This window comes from Chaetura pelagica, unplaced genomic scaffold (genome assembly GCF_000747805.2).
Source record: "Chaetura pelagica isolate M959 unplaced genomic scaffold, ChaPel_1.0 scaffold350, whole genome shotgun sequence".
Taxonomy (NCBI): domain Eukaryota; kingdom Metazoa; phylum Chordata; class Aves; order Apodiformes; family Apodidae; genus Chaetura; species Chaetura pelagica.
In genome coordinates, this window is record NW_009951818.1 from 727,620 (window position 1) to 752,109 (window position 24,490).

Sequence of the window (24,490 nt, forward strand, 5' to 3'; positions counted from 1 at the left end):
ATTGTGTCATTAACTTTATGACAAGGTACAACTGACTCTCTTAAGAGTTCAAGCATTTTTTTTCGTGTATTTTGGCTTTCATGCACTGTCTGTTACTTGCCCACCAGAGAAAGATCACCACAGTTATGTTCTAATGTGTGCATAGATGAGGATGTAGAAATTAAATCACATTAGATTATTCAAGAAATATTTGCATATTTTCTGGTGTCACTCTTATTACCTAAAGCATTAGATTTCTGTGGAGGTAACCGGGGAGGTGGTGGTCTGGGTGGAACCTGAGATACGGATTTTGCTGGACTCTCTGATGTTGGGCATCTTTTGATTGTCCTTTGATTATCATTTTCAGAAGAATGAGCTTCTTGGGGGATAAAGATGGATTTAGGCTGAAAAAGATATAGCAATAAGGAAAACATAATTAAAAAAGATGCAAACATCCATGCTACTTCTCAATGAGAAAAAAACCACGTGCAATATTTGGATCCTGGAATTTTCAAGAGTAAATTGATAAAGCAATGTGTTCTGCCAAGCAAATTTCTTTATAAAAAACAACACCCCAAACTACCAGGAAATGCATAGCAACAAGGAAAACCTTGTTACTGATAAAGGGCTAATTAAAAATAATTTTATCCGAGTCATGCATTAAACAATTATTGGGCATGTGGAAATGTCACTGTTTATAAATACAGATAACCAAACCAGATGCTGAAGTAGAAACTAGGGAACATTCAATGATACAGCTAGAATTTTTGTGAAGAATCCCAAATAAGTGATGTAACCACAAAGGGCAATGTTGTTTATACACTGGCTGCACTAATGCTGCCTACAAAATCCTTCTCAGTTATGCAAAGCTAGCTGGAGGGCAGGTAATCAAGCCCACAGGTTTTGCCTGGGGAACTGACAGCCATGAAAAAAAGAAAAAGTAAGCTTTTTCTTAATTTTTGCTTATATTAAGATAACTTCCATGTGGAAAGATTCACTTACTCTTCAAATGGCAGCATGCAAAAACTAATTTGACCCAAGCATGACTCTGAAGATGACCATTCAGACACCAGAAGCTGATTATTTATTTAGTAGCTCTATTAAAAGTTACTTGGGCACTAAATTTAACTACCAAATTTATTCCTTCTGAAGTATCTACTAACCTGATCTCCTTCTATGACAAAATGACCCACTAACTTGATGAGGGAAATGCTGTGGATGTTGTCTACCTAGACTTTAGTAAAGCCTTTGACACAGTTTCCCACAGCATTCTGCTGGAGAAACTGGCTGGTCATGGCTTGGACAAGTGTACACTTCACTGGGTAAAGAACTGCCTGGAAGGCTGGGCCCAAAGAGCCATGGTGAATGGAGTTAAACCCAGCTGGAAGCAGTCACAAGTGATGCTCCCTGGGGTGCAGTGTCAGGGCCAGTTCTGTTTAACATCTTTATCAATGATCTGGATGAGGGGATCAAGTGCACCCTCAGTATGCCTGCAGATGTCAACAAGTTGGGTGGCAGTGTTGATCTGCTTGAGGGTAGGAAGGTTCTATAGAGGAAGCTGGACAGACTGGATAAATGAGCCACTGCCAATTGTGTAAGATTCAAAAAGGCCAAGTGCCAAGTCCTGCACTTAGGCCACAACAACCTGATGCAATGCTTGGGGAAGAGTGGCTGCAGAGTTTCCTGGTGGAACAGGACATCAGAGTATTTGGTCAACAACCAGCTGAGTATGAGCCAGCAGTGTGCCCAGGTGGCCAAGAAGGCCAATGGCATCCTGGCTTGTGTCAGAAATAGCGTGGCTGACAGGACTAGGGCAGTGATCATGACTCAGTTCTTGGCACTAATGAGTCCAAATCTCAAGTACTGTGTTCAGTTTCAGGCTTGTCACTACAAGTTTGAGTCAGCATCCCCAGAGGTATTTAAAACACATGTAGATATGGTGCTTAGAGACATGGTTTAGTGGTGGACTTGGCAGTGGGTGGCAGTTAATTGCTGCACTTGCTGATTTTAAAAAACTTTTCCAACCAAAACAACTCGATCATTCTGTTCTATGATCAGAAGTGCAATTAGTCTGAAACAGCACTTTCACACTGACGAATATTCTATATTGCAAGTCCCAATGCAGATTTGCAATTAAAGGATATGAATGTATAAGTGGAATCCTTGGATAGATCCTTGACTTAAAAATTAATTCAGGTCTTCAAGTCACGGCTCAAGTGAGAGAACCACCAGTATAGTCACTTAGACACTTCTGCATGTGTTTACTTATTTAAATTGCCTTTTTATTCTGGGAAACAGAAATCCCCTCCCTTACCTTTGGTGGTAATGGAGGTGGCACTTTAGGTTTCATAGTAGCACTATAAAGAAAAGAAACAAAACAGATTGCTAATGCACTGTAGCTCTGTGAACCTCCTATATTGCAACGTTCAAGAAGATACAGGATTTTATAAATGCCATACAAATAAACATCATTAACTTGCCAACAGCACAATTATATCTAAATAACTGCATCACAAATACTTTCAAACATGTTGTTATAGCTGTGCATACTAGAGATACTATCTGCAAACTTAAGTATCACAGATCCTCCTTAAAGAGCAGAAAGTGACACAGACTGATTTGTTGAAGATGCACATACTGGTGCAGAAAAAAGTAAGGTGATGTAGAGCAGGCCTGATATTTACTCTGTTGAGAGGAGAGAGATTTAGGCTATCAGTGAGCTTTTCTAAAAGGCCATCTATAGGTATACAAGGCAAAAGGGGGTTACAGGAAAAATTCTGAAAAAGTTTCCTTGAAAAATTTACCACTGCTTTCTTCAGAACAGCCTTACACATGAAAGCAAAATACACCTGCAATGGACAGCTACCCTACTGTTAGGTTGTTGGTTTTGGTTTTGTTTTTTCCATGAGTTTCTTTTCACAGAAATCTTGGAAAAGACAACTTTTGAATTGTTCTTGTGTTAAACAGTTTGGCTGAACAGTACAAGATAGCAGGAAACAGGAAAGCTGAAGCATCAGGAGCATTCTTCCTTTGCTGGCTATGTGTTTTAAAGAATAAGTTGCATTTTAAAAAAAATCTTGAATTCCTAAAATTTTTATGTTTGTAAAAGCTCTTATATTATCCTGTTTCCTAATCTTTTGGAATAGAAAATTATTTCCATTAAATAAAGAATGCAGCTGTGAAAACTTGCCATTCTTGCACAATATTTTCCTTATTTTTATATTATGTTCCAAGGTTTTGGGAAAATATCCAAGCAGTAAGTTATCTTCTTTTCTTGTTTACAGACCAAGAAGTGCAGGGTGGAAAAAGAATCATCAAGCAAAAATGGACAGACAGAGCTGTACACAAAAAACATTCAGAGATTAGTACAGATGGAGGACACATGCTGAGCTGGCTTGCAGTACAGATATCCAGAACATCTCCACTGATGCCTGTCAAGAGTGGAGCTGGCACTAAGGAGCTATAGGGGAACTTTACTTCCTACACTGCAGGAGGCCTGAGTTGTCATTACCTATGTCTACCCAGCTATGAGCAAAGCAGGTTCTCAGCTTGGTCCAAATGCAGGGGAGTGAACCAATGAGTAGCATTATGAAGCTCTTCCCCTCAAAGACATGACATGGGAGCTTCATATTATTGATGAACTACATAATCAATCACGCCTTCTAACAATAGCCTAATAATGAAATATGAAGAATTTCATAAGGAATTAGCAGAGGAATAAAGCCTGCTAAAAAACTGACCAAAAATATTTTTCTTTTGTAAGCATCACTTGTGTCCAACAGCACAAACATACTTGCATTTTAAGAAGTTGATTAATAAACAACGCAAGTTTAATATACTTGTCACGTAGCTGACATCACACACTATCAGTGGCTTTATCCATGCTAATGGCACCTGTCTCACATCTTCAGTACAGTGATAAAAACCACTGCACCACTGCCTTTGTTACAAAAGAACAGCAGCAGAATAACTCAGGGAAAAAAAATGAATAAGAGAGAGATATTTGGTTCTCTGCAAGAGGCAGACGCCAGCAACAGATAACACGTTTTACAGGCTTCTGGTATGATGCAACAGCTTTCAAAATTATCCATTAACAGAAAGTAAACAAAAATTCTGTCCCAATGGCATCTTTCTTTTTGGCTTTTCTATCAGATTTATTTAGGAATGTAAACTCTCACATACTGGCTGTGCATGTTAAACTTTTTCAGCTCTCATCTGTCAGTCAAAAAAAGTCCAAGAATACTTATACCAGTGAAATTTAACATGAACATAATTCATTTAAGATATGCCTGTTGATACTGCCTTTTTGGTCACATAACCTTGCTCTCTCTTTGGTAAGGAAGCCAGCTCTATTCCTAAATGCAACACTTATACAAGATATGGGTGTTCTCCTAGCTGAGAATGTGGACAAAGCAAACTCAATTATCTAGAGAAGAAGGTGATGTACATATTCTATGTATTTTTAATCAGCTTTATTTTAATATACAGTCATCAATTCTAAAGAAGACACTAGGAGCAGAGTTAGATGAAATACTGGCTCAACATGACTAATGCCAAGGTTTTGTTCAGTAACAGAAGATAAAAACACAACTGTATCAAGAGACAAACAAGATTTTTTACTGCTAATTTATCATAAGTTTATCAGAATATTAAGAAAATTTCTGGTCATGTAATCTAGGAATACCATTAAGTGCCTATCTTTAAAAATGCTATAGAACAAAAAGAATCCTGAACTATTAAGAGACAGAACATGATTCAATTTATTTTTTATTTTAATCTATTCATGAATAAGCTTTTATATGTATGTATTTATTTTTACAAGAAGAAAGGACTTACTGTTTTGCATCTTCATCTGCATCATCATCATCTTCTAAATGTGCCACATGTCCCCTAAGGAAATGAACAAGGTACTATGGCTGAGTGGGCTTTATTAAAATGACCTTGGCTACTGTGAAAAATTCTGAGCTTAAGGGCTACTGTCTCTTTACAAAATTTTACTGACTTTTAGCTTTTTATCATTACTATTACTATTTACTCTGCAAAGCACAGATACTACCCAGACAACTACGCTTCTCACATATCGTCTCAGCAAGTACAGGGATAAACAAGAACTAGTTGAGACAGACATAAGGAATCAATGCACAAATTACTCTGAAACACTTAAGAGGGGGAAAAAAATAAAGAATAGAATTACCGCTGATGCAGTTCTTCTTCAACTGATTTTAAGAGACTCCTTCAGCATTAAATAAGAATAAGAACAGTTTAGTTGTGGCACACAGACTTAATTGTCAAAAGCCAGGGTAAATGCTCCTATGATTCTATCAGTAAATAATCCAAAGCATGTTATTTCAGCTGGCTTTCAGAACACAGAAACATCCACATACAAACAAACATGGCTGCATTTAAAAATTATTTCTTATTTTTTACACAACACACTTTCACATGTGTTTATTAATGTATACCTATTAAGTGCAGTGGTCCTTGTTCCTTGTACTGTAAAACAAGGACTGGCTTGGTTTGATCCAATTTAAAACAAATATACACTATCCAAGAAATCAGACTGACAAGAGGATTAAACTACTATTGGAATAAATGTCTTCTTCCCTACATAATTCTTTGTAACATTCCAAACTTCATAGTTTTTGTGTCTTTGTCTGAAAACACAGCCAGAGAGGAATAGCAGGCAAAACACAGGGATGAGAAACAACAGGATTTTGGAAGATATCAGTATTCCTGTTTTGTCCAACTAAAAGATTGCAGAAAAATATCATGTTGCATGCTTAGATTTTCTGCATTTCTTTAAATATGATGTAATTTAGAAAAGGAAAGGTAGGCATCCCAATTCCGATGTATAAATATAAGTTAAGAAACTGGGTGGAAAGGAAGAATTACATGGAAAACTATTTAATATTATTAATACCACAAAATTATTAAATGTATGATTATGAAGATAAGTGACTTTGCTGAGACAGGTAAGTTTTAGTAAAAAAAATAAAAACTACAACTGAATGTTCCTAGGGCCCTACAATGTGAAGAAGACCATAAAGTAATGTCTAAGAGCAGCACTGGTGGCTCCTAGATGGGGTAAAATTGTGCTGTGTGGGACTTATGAGGCAGAATATTTTGTTAACAAGCAGACCAAGGTAATGGCTTTTAGAAGGAAGTTTTCAGCATCATAGAGTCAGTATGATCACTACAGCCTCAAATACTGAAAAGTGCTGTATTTGTATACCACTGTAATTGCTATTATTTTAGAAATAAATAGTGATTTTGGAATTGTAAATTACATAAACAAAGTTGACATTTTACTACATTCATTTCAGCTAATGTGCTTAACACACATTTCTGGTTTTTCTAATTAAAACGGTCTTGAATTAACTAAAGACAAAAACTGCTGTTGCTTACTCACTTATTTGCACCCAAGAAGTAGCCACACTGAGGACCATGACCATATTCCAGCTGTAGATCCTACAAATATAAGAGAACAAATCTTTAGGATGAACAGGTAAGCATCAAACACATACTCAGTGTCATGCTGCTGTTACCCCCCTCTGTCACACATAAGCTACCAAATGAGGTCATTCCTCTGGCCTTCCTGGCCCCTAACACTACCCTCAGGCCCACTGCACCCAAAAATCTCCTCTCTGCCACTTTGCTGCATCTCTTCATTCCTTCTAAAATGCTGATCTTAGACCCTCCTTCCTTGGACAAACACATCTTCTGCTCAAATAAAGTTGGCTACAGAAAAGGAAACAAAACAACCACCACCAGAAAAAAAAAACAAACAATGGGAGGGAATGGGACTTTGAGGTCTACCAGACCCACAGAGAACCCAACAGGCTCTCACTTGCACATTATCATATTAATTTCAGATGGGCAGTAATTCTGGCAGGGAGCCTGAAATGCCTTTAGCACAAGAGGACATTCAAGAAATAATCAAAGTGCTTTGATAGTGCTGGTTATAGAAATATGTATTCTAAGGATAACTATATCTGTTCTCAGGCACACTTTAAGATCACCTTTTGTATCAAAAATGAAAAACCAGTATTAGCAGCAAATTCAAGCAGTCAAGCAATCATGGAGCATGGGCTACTTAGAAAAAAAGTGTGGCAATAGGCCTCCACCATTACTCAATAGATGCCATATAGCATTCAAATGGAATGCATTAATGGAAATACAGGAACCATACTGAACTATCATCAAATCTGCATCTGACAAAACTATACTGTTATAATTACAAGGAGTTTTTTTCTTTAGCTGGGTCACAACAGGCAAAGTCCGAGCATAAATTTGCTGCCAAAATATTGAGTGTATTCACCAGGAGAAATGAGTTACTGATCACCCAAGTTAGTGATAAATGGAGCTATACTGCTCATTTCAAGAAAATATGTCTCCCACTATTTTCTGTTAAGCAGGCCTGTTTCAGCTGCAGCCCATATCAAAATCATGCCATCCTTCACAAAGATGCCCAGACATCCAAGTAAAAAGAGTGATAAGTTTGGATTAGGTGATCACAACTCATGGGGTTGATCTCTAAAAAGGGCATTTTGAAAAATCAGAGGGAAAGCCTCACACAAGATTCACCCATGCTCCAAGCTGATGAAGCCTAAGTTCTCAGTTCCAGACCAAACTGCAATCATTTTAATACAAAGCTGTGTATATTTTTTTCTGTTCCACAAGGAGCTTCAGGTTGTTTACTATATCCTCATTTCTGCTCTGTAAAGCTAAGTAGTAGTTTCCACATGGGTATTTCTACCATAGCTGTCAGTAGCACTTGATTGCTTCAGTGACTTCCCATATTTTCCTAAGACAAGTGAGATATTGTGGAAAAAACAGTACATAACTGATAATTACTTGATGTAAAATAATGAACAGATCAGAGGGTTGAATGAAACTTGCAAAGGCAAGCCTGACACTGGCATTTTGTAAACCACGGAGAAACAGATTTTTTAATCCTCATACCAACTTTGTGACATGTTTTATGCAGATTTAAATGAAGAAACCTGCAAACCCCATCCACTTCTGTGTATCTGGCTACAAGGGCCATCCAGCTTGCCCCCTAGACAGGGGTCAGAGAATCTCAAAAGTTAGGCAACAGATAAGAAGAGCTCACAAGTGTCCATGCTGGCAAGGAAGGAAGGCTCACTCCTCTCCAGGAGCATGTCCTGGGCTCTGAGAAGCAGCAGGTGGAAGGGGTCAGGCCTCAGCTGTGGGTATCTTTGATCCCTTCTATTATCCTTATCTTCTTTTTCACAGTTTCATCCTTCTCCTATGCCCCAGTCTCGACTCCTACTCCTTGCTTAAAACAAGCTCAGCAAGTCTCCTTCACTCAAGAAAGACTATCCTAGGCTCTCTGCAATGTAATTTTTTTCATCACTCCTAATATCTATCACCTTATCCAGGAACTCCTTTCTACTGGTCCTCATCACCAGCTGACATACTCCAACTCACCACAAAGAAACAAAGATTTAACTTTCTTTATTGTGACTGCTTATTTTACTTCTATGCAATCTCAAAAATGTCCTCATGCAAGCAGGTATTTTGAGGATTCAGGCTCTAGGGCAGAAAATAACAAGACTGGAAACAGAAGTTGTCACCAGACTTAACAAGGAGGTTAAACAGGTTGTGTGAGTCTAAGAATATCCTTATTAAGAGGATGCCAGAACAAAGACTGGGAGGCTCTTGAAAAAAATAACTTGTGAATAGGATAATGAAATCTGAGATTTCCACCTTGAAGTGAGAAGATGTTTTACCTACATGTTCCAAAATCACATTAATCAAAAGTGGGAAGCAAAGATCTTATGCTGGGCAGAGCCAAAATATCTTTTAATTTTAATTTACACACTTTGCAATGTATGGCTATATATATATATCATACAGCAATGACAGGAAAATTAGTAAGTGCAATAAGCAAAGCCTCCTAAAAAGAAGGAGCCTTCATCTGTCACCAGACTTCTTAAGCCTTACTGGAACTTCCTTTATGAAAAATGACATCTGCTAGAATTACTTATGTTTAAATGCTTTAAAAGGACAAAAGCTTTAGTTTTGTTCAGTTTTCTATTGTGCTGCTTATTAGCATTTATTTGACTACAATTCTAGCTGGGTATGTATATGTTTTGTCTTAACTAGCTTGTTAGTGTCCTTCTAAGCCCTTTAAATATTGCTGGTTTTCACTCCAGTGAAAGTGAAGTAATCCATTGCTAGGGAAAATTTCTATCTTGAGAGATAAATACTGAGACCTAGAGAGCTTAAAAAGTGCAACACGTTTTTCTCACACCCTCTATTTCAAATACATCCAGAAGTCACAATTTTATAAATCTTGTAGCTACATATTTGTACAAAAACAATGGATAAATACTTCATGTAGCCTGAAAAGCCTCCAGTGAACTGTTATACTTTATCAGAGCAACCAATATAACTAGATTTTTTTTAAAGCCAAACAAAGGTACTTTTCAACAAAACAAAAATCTCAGCAGTTATAGTTTCCCCTGGGAAGAACAGATTAGCATTAATTACTAAATGATGCAACAATTGGCTTATCAAAAGCTGTTATCCTTCCTGCATCCCTAAAGTAACCCAACAGCTTTATGAATCTACATTAATATTGCCATTTAGCACACATACTATGCTGATCAGTTAATTAAAATTATTTTTAGATCAGATAACATTCACTTGGAATCAATCTGAGTGACGAGACAGATATTTTGCAAGAGAATCTTGATGAGGTCAATAACCTTGGTGTTAAATCAAAGATGCAATCCCAGATGATTCTGCATTTGGTCTCAGATTACCAACAACCCATTCCTGAACCAACATAACTGTGTAGAAGACAGAATGTTATCTGCTGGCAATAATCACTTTGGAAAAAAAGGAGTCATTACCAGTTCATCTCAACAGTCTGGGTAACACTAAATGAAAAAGTCACATAAAAAGGCAAATCACACCTTTAGATAAACCACGTGAAAATTAATCAATGACTAAAAAAAGCATAAAGACTTCCTCAAAGCAAAGGCAAATTAGGTGGTAAGGCCATACTATGAAACAAATTCCCCAGGAATGACCAAATCTATAATACCTTCTGGAGTTAAATTTTTTAAAACTGCTATTTATTTTCTACAGAATCTAATGATTATTTACTTGTTGCTGCAACTTTGGTAGTCATACATTCCTGATTTCTGCTGCAGGGCTGAGCTGTTCTGGCTCAGTGGATGAATCACTCATAGGGTAAGGAACTGGCTGGACGGCCACACTCAAAAGAGTTGTGATCAACAGCTTGATGTCCAAATGGAGACCAGAGACGACTGGTGTTCCACAAGGGTCAGCACTGGGACCTGTGTTGTTTAATATCTTTGTCAGGAACATGGACAGTGGCACTGACTGCACCCTCAGCAAGTTTGCTGATGACACCAAAGTGTGTGGTGAGGTCAACCTGCTGGAAGGGAGGGAGGCCATCCAGAGGGACCTTGACAGGCTAGAGAGGTGGGCTTGTGCAAACTGCATGAAGTTCAACCAGGCTGAGTGCAAGGTCCTGCACCTGGGTTGGGGCAATCCCATGCATAAATACAGACTGGGTGGAGAATGGATTGAAAACAGTCCAAAGAAGAACCAGGGGGTAATGGTGGATGAAGCTTGTGCTTACAGCCCAGAAGGCTGTGTCCTGGCCTGCATCAAAAGAAGTGTGGCCAGCAGGTCAAGGGAGGTGATTTTCTCCCTCTACTCACTCTCCTAAGACCCCATCTGCACTGCCATGTCCAGTTCTGGAGCCTCCAACATAAGGAGGGCATGGAAGTCTTGGAGTGAGCCCAGAGGAGGGCTACAAAGATGATCAGAAGGCTGGAGCCCTAACAAGCTGAGAGAGTTGGGGCTGTTCAGTCTGGAGAAGGGAAGGCTCCAGGGAAACCTTATAGCCACCTTATAGACCTCATAGCAGCCCTCCAGTACTGGAAGGGGCTACAGGAAACACCTCCAGGGATGGTATCTCCACCACCTCCCTGTTCCAATGCCTCACCACTCTTCCTATGAAGCAATATTTCCTAATATCCAACCTGAACCTCCCCTGACACACCCTGACCCATTTCCTCTTGTCCTGTCACTAGTCACTAGGGACAAGAGGCCAACACCCACCTCACCACAACCTCCTCTCAGGTAGTGTTAGAGAGCAATGAGGTCTCCCCTCAGCCTCCTCTTCTCCAGGCTGAACAGCCCCAGCTCCCTCAGCCTCTCCTCATACGACCTGTTCTCCAGACCCCTAATCAGCCCAGCTGCCCTTCCCTCCATGTCCTTCCTATCCTACAGTGCCCAGAACTGCACACAGTGCTCGAGGTGCAGCCTCACCAAGGACAAATAGAGGGGCAGGATCACCTCCCTGGTCCTGCTGGCCACACTATTCCTGACGCAGGCCAGGATGCTGTTGGCCTTCTTGGCCACCTGGGCACACTGCTGGCTCATGTTCATCCAGCTGCCAACAAGCACCCCCAGGTCCCCTCTCTGCTGGGCAGCTCCAGCCACTCCTCCCCAAGCCTGTAATGCTTCCAGGGGTTGTTGTGGCCAAAGTGCAGGACCCAACATTTGCCCTTATTGAAACTCATACCACTGGCGTTGGCCCATCAATCCAGCCTGTCCAGATCCCTCTGCAGAGCTTCTCTGTCCTCAAGCAGATGGACACTCCCACCCAACTTAGTGTCACCTGTAAACTCACTGAGGGTGCACTCGATCCCCGCATCCAGATCATCAATAAAGGTGTGAAACAGGAGCAGCCCCAGCACTGAGCCCTGGGGAACACCACTCGTGACCAGCTGCCAGCTGGATTTAACTCCATTAAATTAAATAAAGTCCAGAGCAGGAACATTTAATTTTTTCCCCAATGCAAAGAAAAAAACAATCACTAGCTATAGTGCTACAAATCAGTTAGTATGATGCAGACTAGGACCAGGTGGAATGCATCTAAGGTGCTGAGGTAGCTGGCCAACACTGTAATTAAACTACTTTCTAGCATCTAACAAAAAAAGAGTGGGCTGCTAGTCAAAGGAAATTCAACAAGCTGGAGGAGTAGGCACCAAAACCTCACAGGGTTTAACACAGCCAACTGTGTGTATGCAGTTACATGTACAGCAACAGCTCTGCTTAAGGTGGGTTTAATAGCCCTTTCTCCTGGCCTCTTTCCAGCCCACACACCTCCCTCCACCAAACTGACACATTCATTTGCAATGCCACACAGGAATCCGAATGGGAAACTGATCTGGTGGAAAAAATAACCCAAAAGAAGATGCACATTTTTATCAGGATGTCATCTACTTGAGACTGCTTCTGACCATATGCTTACTTCCAGCAAACACATTTCAATTGACAGAATTCTGGTCCTCCTATGCTAACTCATGTAGATTCCCAAGACTGTCAATGTGGTGGGCGCAGCATTACAACGTGAAGTCACACACATAGTTAGTCATTGGATTTTCAGGTGCTTCTCCAAGAACCAACAGCATAAAACTTAAAAATTGTTGTTCTAGAACAACAGTGTACATATTTTTAGAGAAGATAACTTTTGTTTAAACTATTGACTGAGATCACTGCAAACACAATGCTCAGCTCTCCCACTTATGATTCTGTATCCGAACAACTGCTTTTTAAGTACACAGAAAGACAATGAAAAATATGGGAGAAGTATTTGAGATCTCACCTGTATAAAGTATAATGTGCATGTAATATAAGACTTCTTTTTTTACTTTTTTTTTTTTTTTTATAAAGAGTTCAGCACACCCCTGCTGCTCCAAACACAAAGGACATTGTCAGAAAACAGCTGCCAAAACAGCACAAAAACCAGAACAGGAACATGAGGAACTTGCAATGACAGGAAGGAGTATGTGCAAGAAGATCTCAAACTGTGGAAGGTACACAACTAAGTTATTGAGGAACTTGCTGTCCAATTATAGAAAAAGTAAAAGAAACCTATTCTGAAAAAGTAAATCCCTTGTACCTACAACAAAATATTCTGTTATTTATTTGGACCCAAATCAAAGGGGTATATTTGTAGAAGATCAAAGAGTAGCATTATCTTGTCCTTGTCTGTTTGCCATTTGCATGATGGGATACTGGGGTTTAGACATTGAATATTCTCTACAAACAAGACCTATACTTAATTTCTGCATTCTGTAGCTATTCCAGGAGCTGTAGCTATTTCAGGAGCACAGAGGCAAAGGGAGGGGGAAGAGGAAAAGCAAAGGAATTATTTCTGAGGGCAACCACATCATAGGAGGCAAATTTTTAAAAGGTGCATGCATGGCGACTGCATAAGCTGCTACATTCAGCTGTGCTACATGTTAGGTGATAGGTAAAAACACTCTTCAGTCACTCCCCAAATTTCAACTTTGCCTGTACACCTTTTATGCCTCATACTGCCCAAAATACGCCTCAATTTCTGACTTTTTAAAATTATTATATTTAAATTTTTGTTAATTTTTGTTTGATTTAAGAGACATATTTCTTGATAAGAGTTGTTGCTCATAAGGTATTTTTATAAAACCAGCAGAACAGGACAGGAAAGAGCCCAACAGCAGCACTTGTGGAAAAGTATAATCTTTTCCTCCTGCTGATGTTTTGAAAAATTCACTTTTCAGGGAGTATGTCTGAAGGCCATACTGTCAAAGCAGGAGAGGGAAGTGGGGGAAGGAGAGAAATAGGAAGTCTGATTAGTGTGTCCTGGTCCACAACAGCAGAATGAATCATCTACTAATTATTTCTTCTAGTTTCCAGAAGGATTAGGTCTTACTGGAAGAATCTCACGAATGGGTGAAGCATTACCACCAAATTACAATTCTTCTATTTGATTCACAATGAGCATAGAAGGCTGTGAATAAAGTAGCCAAAGACAGAAAGTGCTGTCAACTGACCTAAAAAACCCTCTCATGATTGCAGCAACAGAGGTAGTTTAACACTTTATCATAGTAGTAATTTTTTTAAAAGTGTACTGAACAACATGGGGCAAAACAGGATGGGAAAGGACAGATGTTCTCATTCATCTCTTACACCCTAGTAAGATACGTGACAACACTGAAAGTAACTCGAAAAAGATTTGAAAATATGTTAAACTGAAAAGAAAACCAAAAAGCAAACTGAAACAATTGCACAGGATGGAGGTGGTCCCACTGCATACAGAGAAATATAAGATACTGATATCAAAACAATTAGTGAAACATTTTTTATAATCAAGCTATACAGGAAGTTCCTTCAAAGAATGGGGAAGACAGTCTAAGCTTTCAGTGACTATGATACTGGCAGATTCAAGTCACACCAAGGCAACTGTAGCCAAAACAAACAAAAAAATACCAAACTAAAAAATCACAAAAAAACCACAATGCAAAACATTTCAAAACACCCCACTTTCCATGTTCCCCCAGTGCACTTATAGTAAACATCTCACAAATCAAAGAAAACTAGCAGAATAATGCTCTTAATTTTTTCTTCCCTTTTTCAACAGTATATGAAGATGTCCAAGACTTAAAAGCATTACTTTTATAACTACATAGTGCCTAAAGAGTAGAGAAATGAGGAAACTCACTTTCTAAGGCAATTTCTACACTGCAATGCTAAGAACCAAATTTTTCAACAGAGTAAGAGAAAATATGGAAAATATATCAGACTATAAACAAGACCAAATACCACTGAAAACACTTAAGACCCCACTTCCTGTTATTTGTATTAAGTGTATATTCATTCTGTAACATTAATTCTGTCTGGAGAATGCAAAGACTTACACTTATATAATTTTATAGTCTTTCATGAGACTACTTTAAGGAACTTCCAGAATAAAATAAGAGAATGTCTCTTCTATTTTTAATCACCTTCAAAAAATTACCAAGCAATGCATAGTAAGGCAGTTAAATAAAGAAATTAGAATGAGTATATAACACCGAGCCCCTTCTATAAGTCTTTCAACTAAATATTAACAGAGGTTAAATACTTTCAATACTGTACATACTAGGAATTTCTTCATGCATTACAGAAATACACATAGAAACTAATTCTTATATTGAATGATGATTACACAGCTCAAAACACGAGTACAACAGGACAAAATACAAGCTTTAAAACACAAAGACGAAACTAACACTGACAAAGAAAGGCATAAGATGAAAAATACCAGGTTAGATCTTGCAGTGTAGTATACTTCTTCTGAATAGTCCAAAAAATCACTACTGTCAGGCTGTTCATTAGACAGAGATCAAGAAATTACAGTTATTTACATTGTGAGTGAAAGCCAAGGTATACATAAAGGTAAATTTTCTTGCTAAAACAAAGGCTGCCAGGTGAAACTCAAACCATGTTAAGACAGTTCTGGGGATATGAGTAAAACACAGCCAAGGGTATGGTCACATTACCAAACGTTACCAAATACACTAATTAATGAATTATTGTTCATCACTTGAGCTGTGGCAATGAGCAACAAACTGCCTCAGTAAGAGGCAAGTATGTACCATCATGCTGCAGTGGCCCAGTACTTTGGCTTGTGCACTCATATCCATAAGTAAGCATAAAGTTTAAACATGCTTTTGTAAGACAGAAGCAAAAGAGTCAGAAGAACAGCTTTAATGAAAAGCACTATCATTGCTGGAGGAAGAATCAGGCATCTCAGTGTAAGGATTCTTACAAACTTCCCTCAGCCTGCTTTATGCGAAGGCTCTTTGCTAGAGCATCCTTTTTAATGTATCTTGTTTGCATTTGACATGCCAATTTAAGTTGTCTGTTGGCTCTATATCTAACAACAAAACATGGTTTTTCTTTGGTCTCTAGACCCAACACAATAGTTTTCAAAATCATAGTTCTATTTTATCTACAAAGGGCAGATGAGGTTGGATGCTTCATTCTGATATGGTCAGTGGAGTAGTTAACTGCCCTCTTCAGAAAGATCTGCTGCAGGTCCCCCTTACAGACAGTGAAATAAGTCAAGTTCTTTGGACAGTTTCAAGTATGCAAATTCTGACAGGAATAGACAATACAAAGACATTTCCTTATCAGCACAATTTATCTGGATCATTCAAGTCCCTTCTTGGAGCAGCAAGAGCTTCTGAGATTTCAAAGTGCAAAGGTCCTGATAACTAGCACAGAATGTAGAAAAGGCTGATTCCACCCTTCCCACACCTGACAAAGAAGTGGCCTCCAAAGTTGTACTTCAATCCCTGCAGAAAATCTCCTTCCCTAGTTCAGCAACTCAGGCTCCTAAGGTGCAACTAAAACACCTTTCTGCCCCATGAACCTGTCCACTAAGTGGTTTGTACAGTCTGTGACTGACAAAAAAAGAAAAAAATCAAAAAGTATTTTCAAAACTTCAGCTTCTCCATGAACAACTTTTTGCAATTATGATTGTGTAGGTGTAAGTAAATACAATTCTTAAGGAGCAAAAGCATTATAATTTAAACTATGTAATGTTGCCAGTTGTATTTTCTTTATAATCCAGACAGTGCAACAGGGAAGCAAAGTCAGGATAACTTGGAATCAGTTCAAAAACAATTTTGAGTTAACTGATGAGTTTATGGAAGAAGCACCGACCTCATTACCATATGTAATAATAACCACGGCTCCTAAATTACATCACTACGCATTTATGTGAAGGTTTAAATAACATATTTGAAATAATTATCATAGAATCATAGAATCATAGAATCTTAGGGGCTGGAAGGGACCTCGAGAGATCATCTAGTCCAACCCCCCTGCCAGAGCAGGGTCACCTAGAGTACATCACACAGGAACTCATCCAGGTGGGTTTTGAATGTCTCCAGCGAGGGAGACTCCACAACCTCCCTGGGCAGTCTGTTCCAGTGCTCTGTCACTCTCACAGTAAAAAAATTTTTTCGGATATTCACCTTGAACCTCCTATGCTCCAATTTACACCCATTACCCCTTGTCCTATCACTGGTCATCACTGAGAAAAGCCTAACTCCGTCCCCCTGACACTCACCCCTTACATATTTGTAAACATTGATGAGGTCGCCCCTCAGTCTCCTTTTCTCCAAGCTAAAGAGACCCAGCTCCCTCAGCCTTTCCTCATAAGGGAGATGTTCCACTCCCTTAATCATCTTCGTAGCTCTGCGCTGGACCCTTTCGAGCAGTTCCCTGTCCTTTTTGAACTGAGGGGCCCAGAACTGGACACAATACTCCAGATGTGGCCTCACCAATTGCCCAAGTCCAACGTGTGATTTGGTAAGCTTGTATCCTCCATCTTTAAGAGGAACCAGAAACTGAAGACTACCTGTCCAGTCAGTTGCTGGAGAACCTCAAACACCAGAGACAGCTGACCCACTACCAACGGACAAGACACCATGAAGGACATTTTAGTACAACTACAGAGCAATCCAAGGAATCAGAAATCCCACTTACATGTGGTTTGTGGACTATAAAAGAGGAATCGCAGAATGAGATAATCACAGAATCCTCATGGTTGGAAAGGACCTCAAAGATCACCAAGTCCAACCATCAACACAAAAAAAACCCCCTCCACAACTTTGGCCACTGGAGCATGTCCTGAAGCACCAAATCTCTACAGACTCTGAATACCAATTAAAGCCAATGTCCCTCCAACCTATGTACTAGGCCAAAATTTTCACCTTAACACCTGTCTTGGAAAAAAACCCAAGAGAACACAGAACTCTGCAGTAAGGAAGAAAAGCAGCGTTTTAGGTTTTTTTATTTATTCAGGAATGTAAAGAAACTGCCCAAGGGCACAAATGTGGAAAGCAACAGTCTCCATAAAGGGAGAAAGCTACTGCAATTGTGTGTGAGACAGCAGAGACACCTTCTCCCTCACTGCTTGAATTCTCATACCCCTTGTACTGATTGATGAGTCCACAGGAAGAAAACACTGGCAACACAGTTTTACAGAATACATCAACTATCAGACTCAGCGTGGCTTGGGTGTGATGCAGGGACACAGAATGATTGTTAGTGTGTGAAAATAACAACCCTACAATATTTTTTAAAAAATGTATCATGTCTCTTTCCCAGGCTCTCAATTTTATTATTTCCATTATCAATCATTGTCAATACATGCAAAAAGGAGAGCAACATCTGAATATACACAGTAATTCCACAATTAAAAAAAAATAACTCTATAAATGAAGGGAATTAATGATTGGCAATGAGGTATAAAGGATAGAGGAAACCCACAAGAAAAACAGCTGTTGTTTATGCATCACACCTGGCTAAGCCCCAAAACAAAGGGTCTTGATGCACTTCATGTAATGGCACAAAAAAAATCAGGACACACGTGTTGCATCACTACCAATTTTCCTAGTGCTAAGGAAGTATGCTACACATTTTGGATTTCTCCTCCTCCATAGATATTTGCAGGGAATAATAATGTGAAAGGCATGGCCCAAGCCGCTTGTTACTCACAAACTCATGATGTGGCTCTGTCTCTTTCCTCAAGGGTGGATCAAATTTTACTTGACCAACTAAAGAAGAGAAAAGGAAAACAATAATTTGACTGTAGTTAGACAAAATTTAGCTTCAAAAGCTAACAAAAAAAAGAAAAATCCAGTTTAATAAGTGTATTGAACCTCCACCTATGGAAGCTTCTGATAACATGCACATACCCAACTCACACTTGCTAGTAACTAATGGGCACAGAGAATACTGTTCTGTTACAAAGACAGCACAATCATTTGCCCCCCCTACTCATTAGAAGGATTGAGAAAATAATTCAGCAGATAGGGCTGTGAAATGCCCTCTTAAGAAGAGCAATACAGCTATAAATTATAGAAAAAAAAAACACATCCATTGTGTAAATTCCCTCTTTAATCTGTTCTTCTGGGAGATTCACTAGCACTAAATAGCTTTGAATGAAGCTTGGAGGGAGCTACTCACATCTTCTAGGACAGCTCTATGGCAGATAATCTTCAACACACTTGCCCTCAATTTTAGCTTAACAAAAAACAACTAAAGCTTCCAGTATTGCCCTGATGTAATTCAAGCAAAAGAATTAATATAATTTAATGCTTTTAATGGCCAGTGATCAACCTCCTCCTTTTCTGATTTCTAAATGATTGATTGAATTCAAAAGCAAAAACTACAACAAGATACCAAGTCAAGGAAGAAAAATCTTCCTCTGCCATTCTGTTACCCTGCAGTATCTGGCATCACTCCAAGTACCCCTGCTGGAGTGACATAGGAAGCTATACCAATCAGCTCTCAGAAGAGCTTGGCCTGCATCCTGTTCAATTGAGATGAAATAACAGTGAGATTTGCTGAAGTGCTGACAAATTGTGTATTCAATTATTTTACACAAATATTTCTTTTGCATAGTTGTCTAGAACCTGTATCTGTAAGTGAAATAGCGTTTTTCTTTTCCTGTGTATCACAAAAAATTTATCTATGTCAGATACCCTGAATACCAGTTGAAATAAGAGAATACCAATGATTATTTTAAGAATATTCCATTTGTCATATTACACATGCTTACAGTTTATTTCAGAGCGTGTCTTTTCTTCTCTCACATTTCTACTTGTCGAATGAATTCTATGTGGCACTACAAGAGGCTAGAAAAGAAATACAGAATACTTCAATACCAAAATACACTCATTTGAAACTCAGTATTGTGTACCTAGTTTTTAGCAAGTTTCTTTAGATAATGTAAAAAAAAATAAAGAAATCAAGCAGAAGCTAAAAATAAAAATTGTATCTATGTTAGTTAGAATTACTTGGAGACACTTTATCTGTAGAGTATCTTCTTCAACTTCAACATAGAGTACTTTAAAGCAATAAGACTGAATCTGACTTACTGGCAGCATTTCTTTTGTGCAGATACCCCAGCCTAAAATGTCTTCAGTTCAGTTTCTTTAAGTAGAAGTTAGCCTGAGGTTTTCAGCGCTGAAGAGAAGGGAGCACTCCTGGTACGCTCGTGCTGATGCCGTAATTTCTAAAATTTCACTTTCTGAGTTATGTTCCACTTCTATCTTTTCCCGGGATTTCCATTTACTTCTCTACAGCATGAAGTGTCATGAACATAAAGACTCAGCTTTCATTTCATTGCCCTCGTTGGATTTTCTTTATTTTCTCTATATCCAATAGAAACTATATCTTAAGGTTTCTTAATAACACTGCAAGACCAGCTTTTTGCTGTACACAACCAAGTCCCAAAACCAGCAGCACAAAACCTAACAGTGTGCTCCCAGTATGTCCTCGGCAATGAAATTTTACTCGTTAGAAAAAAGAAGTTCATTCTCCATGATGTTAGCCTGAGTAATCTCTGAAAAGTGCACATTCACTGTGTTCCTGTGTTGATATTTTAATTAAAGTAATAGGCACGACAGGATCAGAAATTTCGCATGCTGGAATGTTAGCTTTGCTTTTATATATGCTAATTATAATCTGCATTTGCAACTTTTGACTAAGAAGTGATGACAGAGTTAGAGAACTTCCATTGTGTGAGTTCCCTGCATCCTGCCACAGATGTTTAATGCACAGCAGACAGAGCCTGCCCTCACACCTCCTCCATGACCTCAGAATTACTGGAAAGAGTCAAATTCTTATCTCTTGGTCATGAGGACAAAGTCCTCAAAAGACCCTTGAAAGACCTATGCTGACAACAAAATGGTACAAAAAGCTGACATCTGAGCTGTGCAAGAGGACAAAGGAATGTAGGTTAACTTCCCAAAACAAATGCCATTTGGGCATAACTCCAGAGCAACTTGGGATCTTAAGAGCAATCTTATTCCCAAAACTTACAGCGTGCTAAGGATAAAACATGAGCACTTTCCTCTTTGCAGCCTTTTCCGCTAATGTCATATCTATCATGAGAATCACTGTCAGAGAAATGTGGCAAAACAAGACAGTTTTGTCAACATCTCCAAAGGTTTATTCTTAATGGAATGAAAGCAGAGACCCAGACAGAAATCCTGTCTTTATCTAAATGGGAAAGCAAATGAGGACCTCCATGAGTTGTGGTAGAGAAAAATACTCAAAATTTCAGTTACAGATATTGCTGCCAAATGAATATTACTATCAAGGGGAGACCTGTCTGATTATACCCAAATAACCTGATTGCATGGTTTTAGTTTTGTTTTTACACATTAAACATCTCACCGTTGTCTGAGTTTATAATTATTTTAAGCATGGTACTCCTAAAAAGGTGGCAAATTCACATCTTAATCTCTACCTCACTGCCACAACCCTGTAGCCTATCAAAACAGTTAACAGGTAGCATCCCTACTTGAGCAGAAGAGGCAAGGTGAAGAGCTGTCATCACAGTGGGCAACAGACTTTCCTTCAAAGACCATCAATAGCCAGACAAGTTCTCTAGCCTCCAAAAAAAACCCAACAACCCCAAACACAACTAAAATACCTCAAAACACAAACACCACCACTTCCCCAACAACCAAAACTCCAAATAAATGGGGAAGGTCTGAAGCTCAAGATTATCACCAGTGTTGTTTGTACCATATTATGTTGTACCATGTTATGTCACTTATTTCAATTTTTGATGGATGCATTCAGGTGATTATCACAAGTATAGGAGTGGTTAATCCCTGAGCTCAGATTAACATCTCCAGCTACTTTGGGTATTGTTTAATAAGTTCAACCGAGTTTAAAAGAAGCATGTACACTTATTTCCTTCTCTTTATTATAGGAAAGGCCACAATGCCAACAACTGCTTTGCCTGTGGCAGGATTCTTAAATCTGAAAACAGACCTTGCTCAAGAGGCACCAAAAAATGAATTATTGTATTTATTCACAGACATGGGTTCTAGACTTGATTATTACAGACTACAACGTGTACTCAAGTGTCATTATCAATCTCATTTTGCAGGTGGATTAAATGTCTCAATGGAAAATTATCTGGCAATATAACTGGGGGAGAAATGAGAGGAGACATTTAAGCTGTTTATCCAATGAAAACTACTCAGCACTACAGGTGCTTTAAGTTCACTGGAGAGCACAAGGCAGTGTGCTGAGAAGTATCATGCCTAGCACAGATTAGTATCTTAAAGTAGTTGCTTATTTTAAGCTTATTTTTCTTTGAAGGCATTTTTAGACTAGTTTATCCATTACAAAAGCAAAACACAAATATGCAAGTAATGAATCAATGGCATTTGTGTTGACAGGATTATTTTTTTCCCCAAAAAGAAGTAATTAGTTAGAGAACTATAAACATTTGGAGAGTCTTCACTAACATAATTTAAGTATGAAGACATGATGTAGTAACAGAATATCTATTTTCTTACTTGTTATACACACTTCAGACCTGTATTGGTTATCATCTTACATAACCATGCTACTTTTTCCCAGCTGTTAAAACAGAAAATCAGAAACTTTGCCTTTGACAAAACTCTAAGTGAAATCCATGTTTCAGAGTATTCTAAGATAGAAAATACAGTCTGCAAGTAACACAGCAAATAATTTGAAAAAAACTACAGGATACTTCTCCTTTTCTCATAAGAAAATAAATTAGGAACAAAAAAATAGTTCTTCAGAGTCATGCATTGATTTTTATGAATGCTTTCTTTGCAGATTAATGGAAAAAACTCCACAAAGAAACAGAAAGCAAAACACATGACAAAACTCAGGACTAGAGAAGTAGTCCCTATGTACTGTTGCAAAATCATTGAAGGACAATCCACAAGCTTTTGAAGTGTTTAAATGTTTATTTCTTTGAACTTCTCCCCTCCAAATATAATGAATTTTGTTAAAGTGCCTGTACATGGGACAGAGCAGCACAATCAAAAGTGAAAGCAACCCTCAAAACTATTCCCAGATGACAAAACATTCCATTGTTCAATAAATCCTAACACTTTAATTTTGTCAGTGAATGCAAATTTAATCTGATCCTATGATTAAAATATACTCCTACCTCAGGATCATCATCATCAAAATCATGGTAAGTGGAATGATCAGGATTATTCATTTTATCCAAAAGTTCAATAGCAAGACTTCGATTTAATGGCTGAGTAACAAATGGATGCTGAAAGACAGAAAGCAAAACATATATTACAATTCCAACCACTCAAATTAAGCTTATTTTCATTTCATAACTTAAAAAAATGCCCCACACAAATTCGCACCTGTAGTAACTTTTCAGCTGTAGGTCTTTTTTTAGGATTTTTTGTAAGTGCCATTTTAACAAAATGATGGAAACTGTTGGACCTGTAAAATGAAGTGGTAAATATTAGAATAAATTTTCCAGTGAAATACATGATCATTACCTACTATGACCAAGAAGTACTTACCATTTCATTTTGTCCTTTAATTTAGGAGGCTGAAAGTTGCTTTTTGTCATTAGAAAAAGTGCTCTGAAAAAAATCAACAGTATTTCTGTGGTTTACATTGCAATATATATATAAGATGAATGACTAAATACATTGCTTAGTTAACAGAAAGAAGTCCATCAGTTTAAGAGATGCTACCAGGACAACATTACACATTTATGAACTAAGAAGAGTTGTTACAACTTCTGACATGTACATTCAGAACAGTTACAACTCAATACCCTTGCAATACCCTCAAACACCACACACACACAGAGACAGGACTCCAAAGCATTATTTACGAAGACATATTTACACACCGAGTTTTAACCCCTTACTAACCTCATTGGATGTAGGTCAAACATTGGAGGCTGCAGTTCAGCAAGCTCTATAGCAGTTATTCCAACTGCCCACAGATCACAGAGTTGGTTATAGCCACCTTTTCTTTCTACTGCAGCAACTTCTGGTGCCATCCTAAAGAATAAAAGACATTTTCAGCTAAACTTCCCACCACCAATCAAACATTCTTCTGTGCAGAGCAGTTTTAGTACTCCTTTCCCTAAAGCTCTCAATCTATAAGCTCACAGCACCCACATTTATCTATGTGGATATATATGTGTGTGTGTGCATGCAAAAAGTTATATGAGGCATACATAAAGTTTTCCTCAAATGACTTCTGTTAACTAATAGGCAGTTTCCAAAACAGCTGTTTAGCAGCAAGTGGATGAAACCAATCTGTCTCAGAGTTTTTTGCAGGGAGACAACAAACTACCACCAAACTACCACTCTGCAACCAAAGAGCCTAAGCAGTAATTTTTCAACTATGGTAAAACCCAAATAATACCCAATTTGAAACACTGCCCCAGGAAGTGATCAATGGTCTTTGTAGAGAACTCCAATAACAAAACAAGTAACGTCAGCTCTCTTGTATCATGAAAGCATGAGCCCTGAAGACTCACTGTGACTCCTGCACAGAGCACTCCTTACTCGTGAAGTCTGCCTCACTGTAATGTCAGAAAACCTCATTTAAGTTAACAAATGAGTTTCACATCCTCAGGTGGCAAAAGTTAACAAACATAACTGATACTTGAATATGAATACCTAAAGAAAACTATTCACTAAGCATTGTCACATGTTTTGAAAGGCCAAAGAGCACTGTGGATTTGATTGTTCTACACAGTAATAAAAATACCAAGATAAATATTTTTTAGCTTTGAACTTCATTAGTCCAGATCACTTGAAATGTAGCAGTAGAACTGGAAATTTAACTCAATAGAGGT

At 38.4% G+C, this 24,490-nt stretch overlaps 1 protein-coding gene across 2 annotated transcripts in view; it reads right to left on the minus strand.

Annotated features, from left to right (window-relative positions):
- The window catches only part of MAP4K3 (mitogen-activated protein kinase kinase kinase kinase 3), a 69,766-nt gene that overhangs the window by 22,164 nt on the left and 23,112 nt on the right, over positions 1–24,490 (minus strand). Inside the window, exons 8-19 of one of the 2 annotated variants that reach the window (XM_010008546.1) lie at positions 23,553–23,684; positions 23,193–23,255; positions 23,028–23,109; positions 22,817–22,927; positions 19,430–19,505; positions 18,364–18,422; positions 15,116–15,178; positions 6,389–6,447; positions 5,174–5,212; positions 4,816–4,869; positions 2,294–2,336; positions 221–383 (exon numbers count right to left, since the gene is read on the minus strand). In XM_010008546.1, coding sequence (XP_010006848.1) covers positions 221–383; positions 2,294–2,336; positions 4,816–4,869; positions 5,174–5,212; positions 6,389–6,447; positions 15,116–15,178; positions 18,364–18,422; positions 19,430–19,505; positions 22,817–22,927; positions 23,028–23,109; positions 23,193–23,255; positions 23,553–23,684 — 944 coding nt within the window. The remainder of the gene's footprint in view (positions 1–220; positions 384–2,293; positions 2,337–4,815; positions 4,870–5,173; positions 5,213–6,388; positions 6,448–15,115; positions 15,179–18,363; positions 18,423–19,429; positions 19,506–22,816; positions 22,928–23,027; positions 23,110–23,192; positions 23,256–23,552; positions 23,685–24,490) is intronic. The other variant, XM_010008538.1, reaches the window with a different exon arrangement.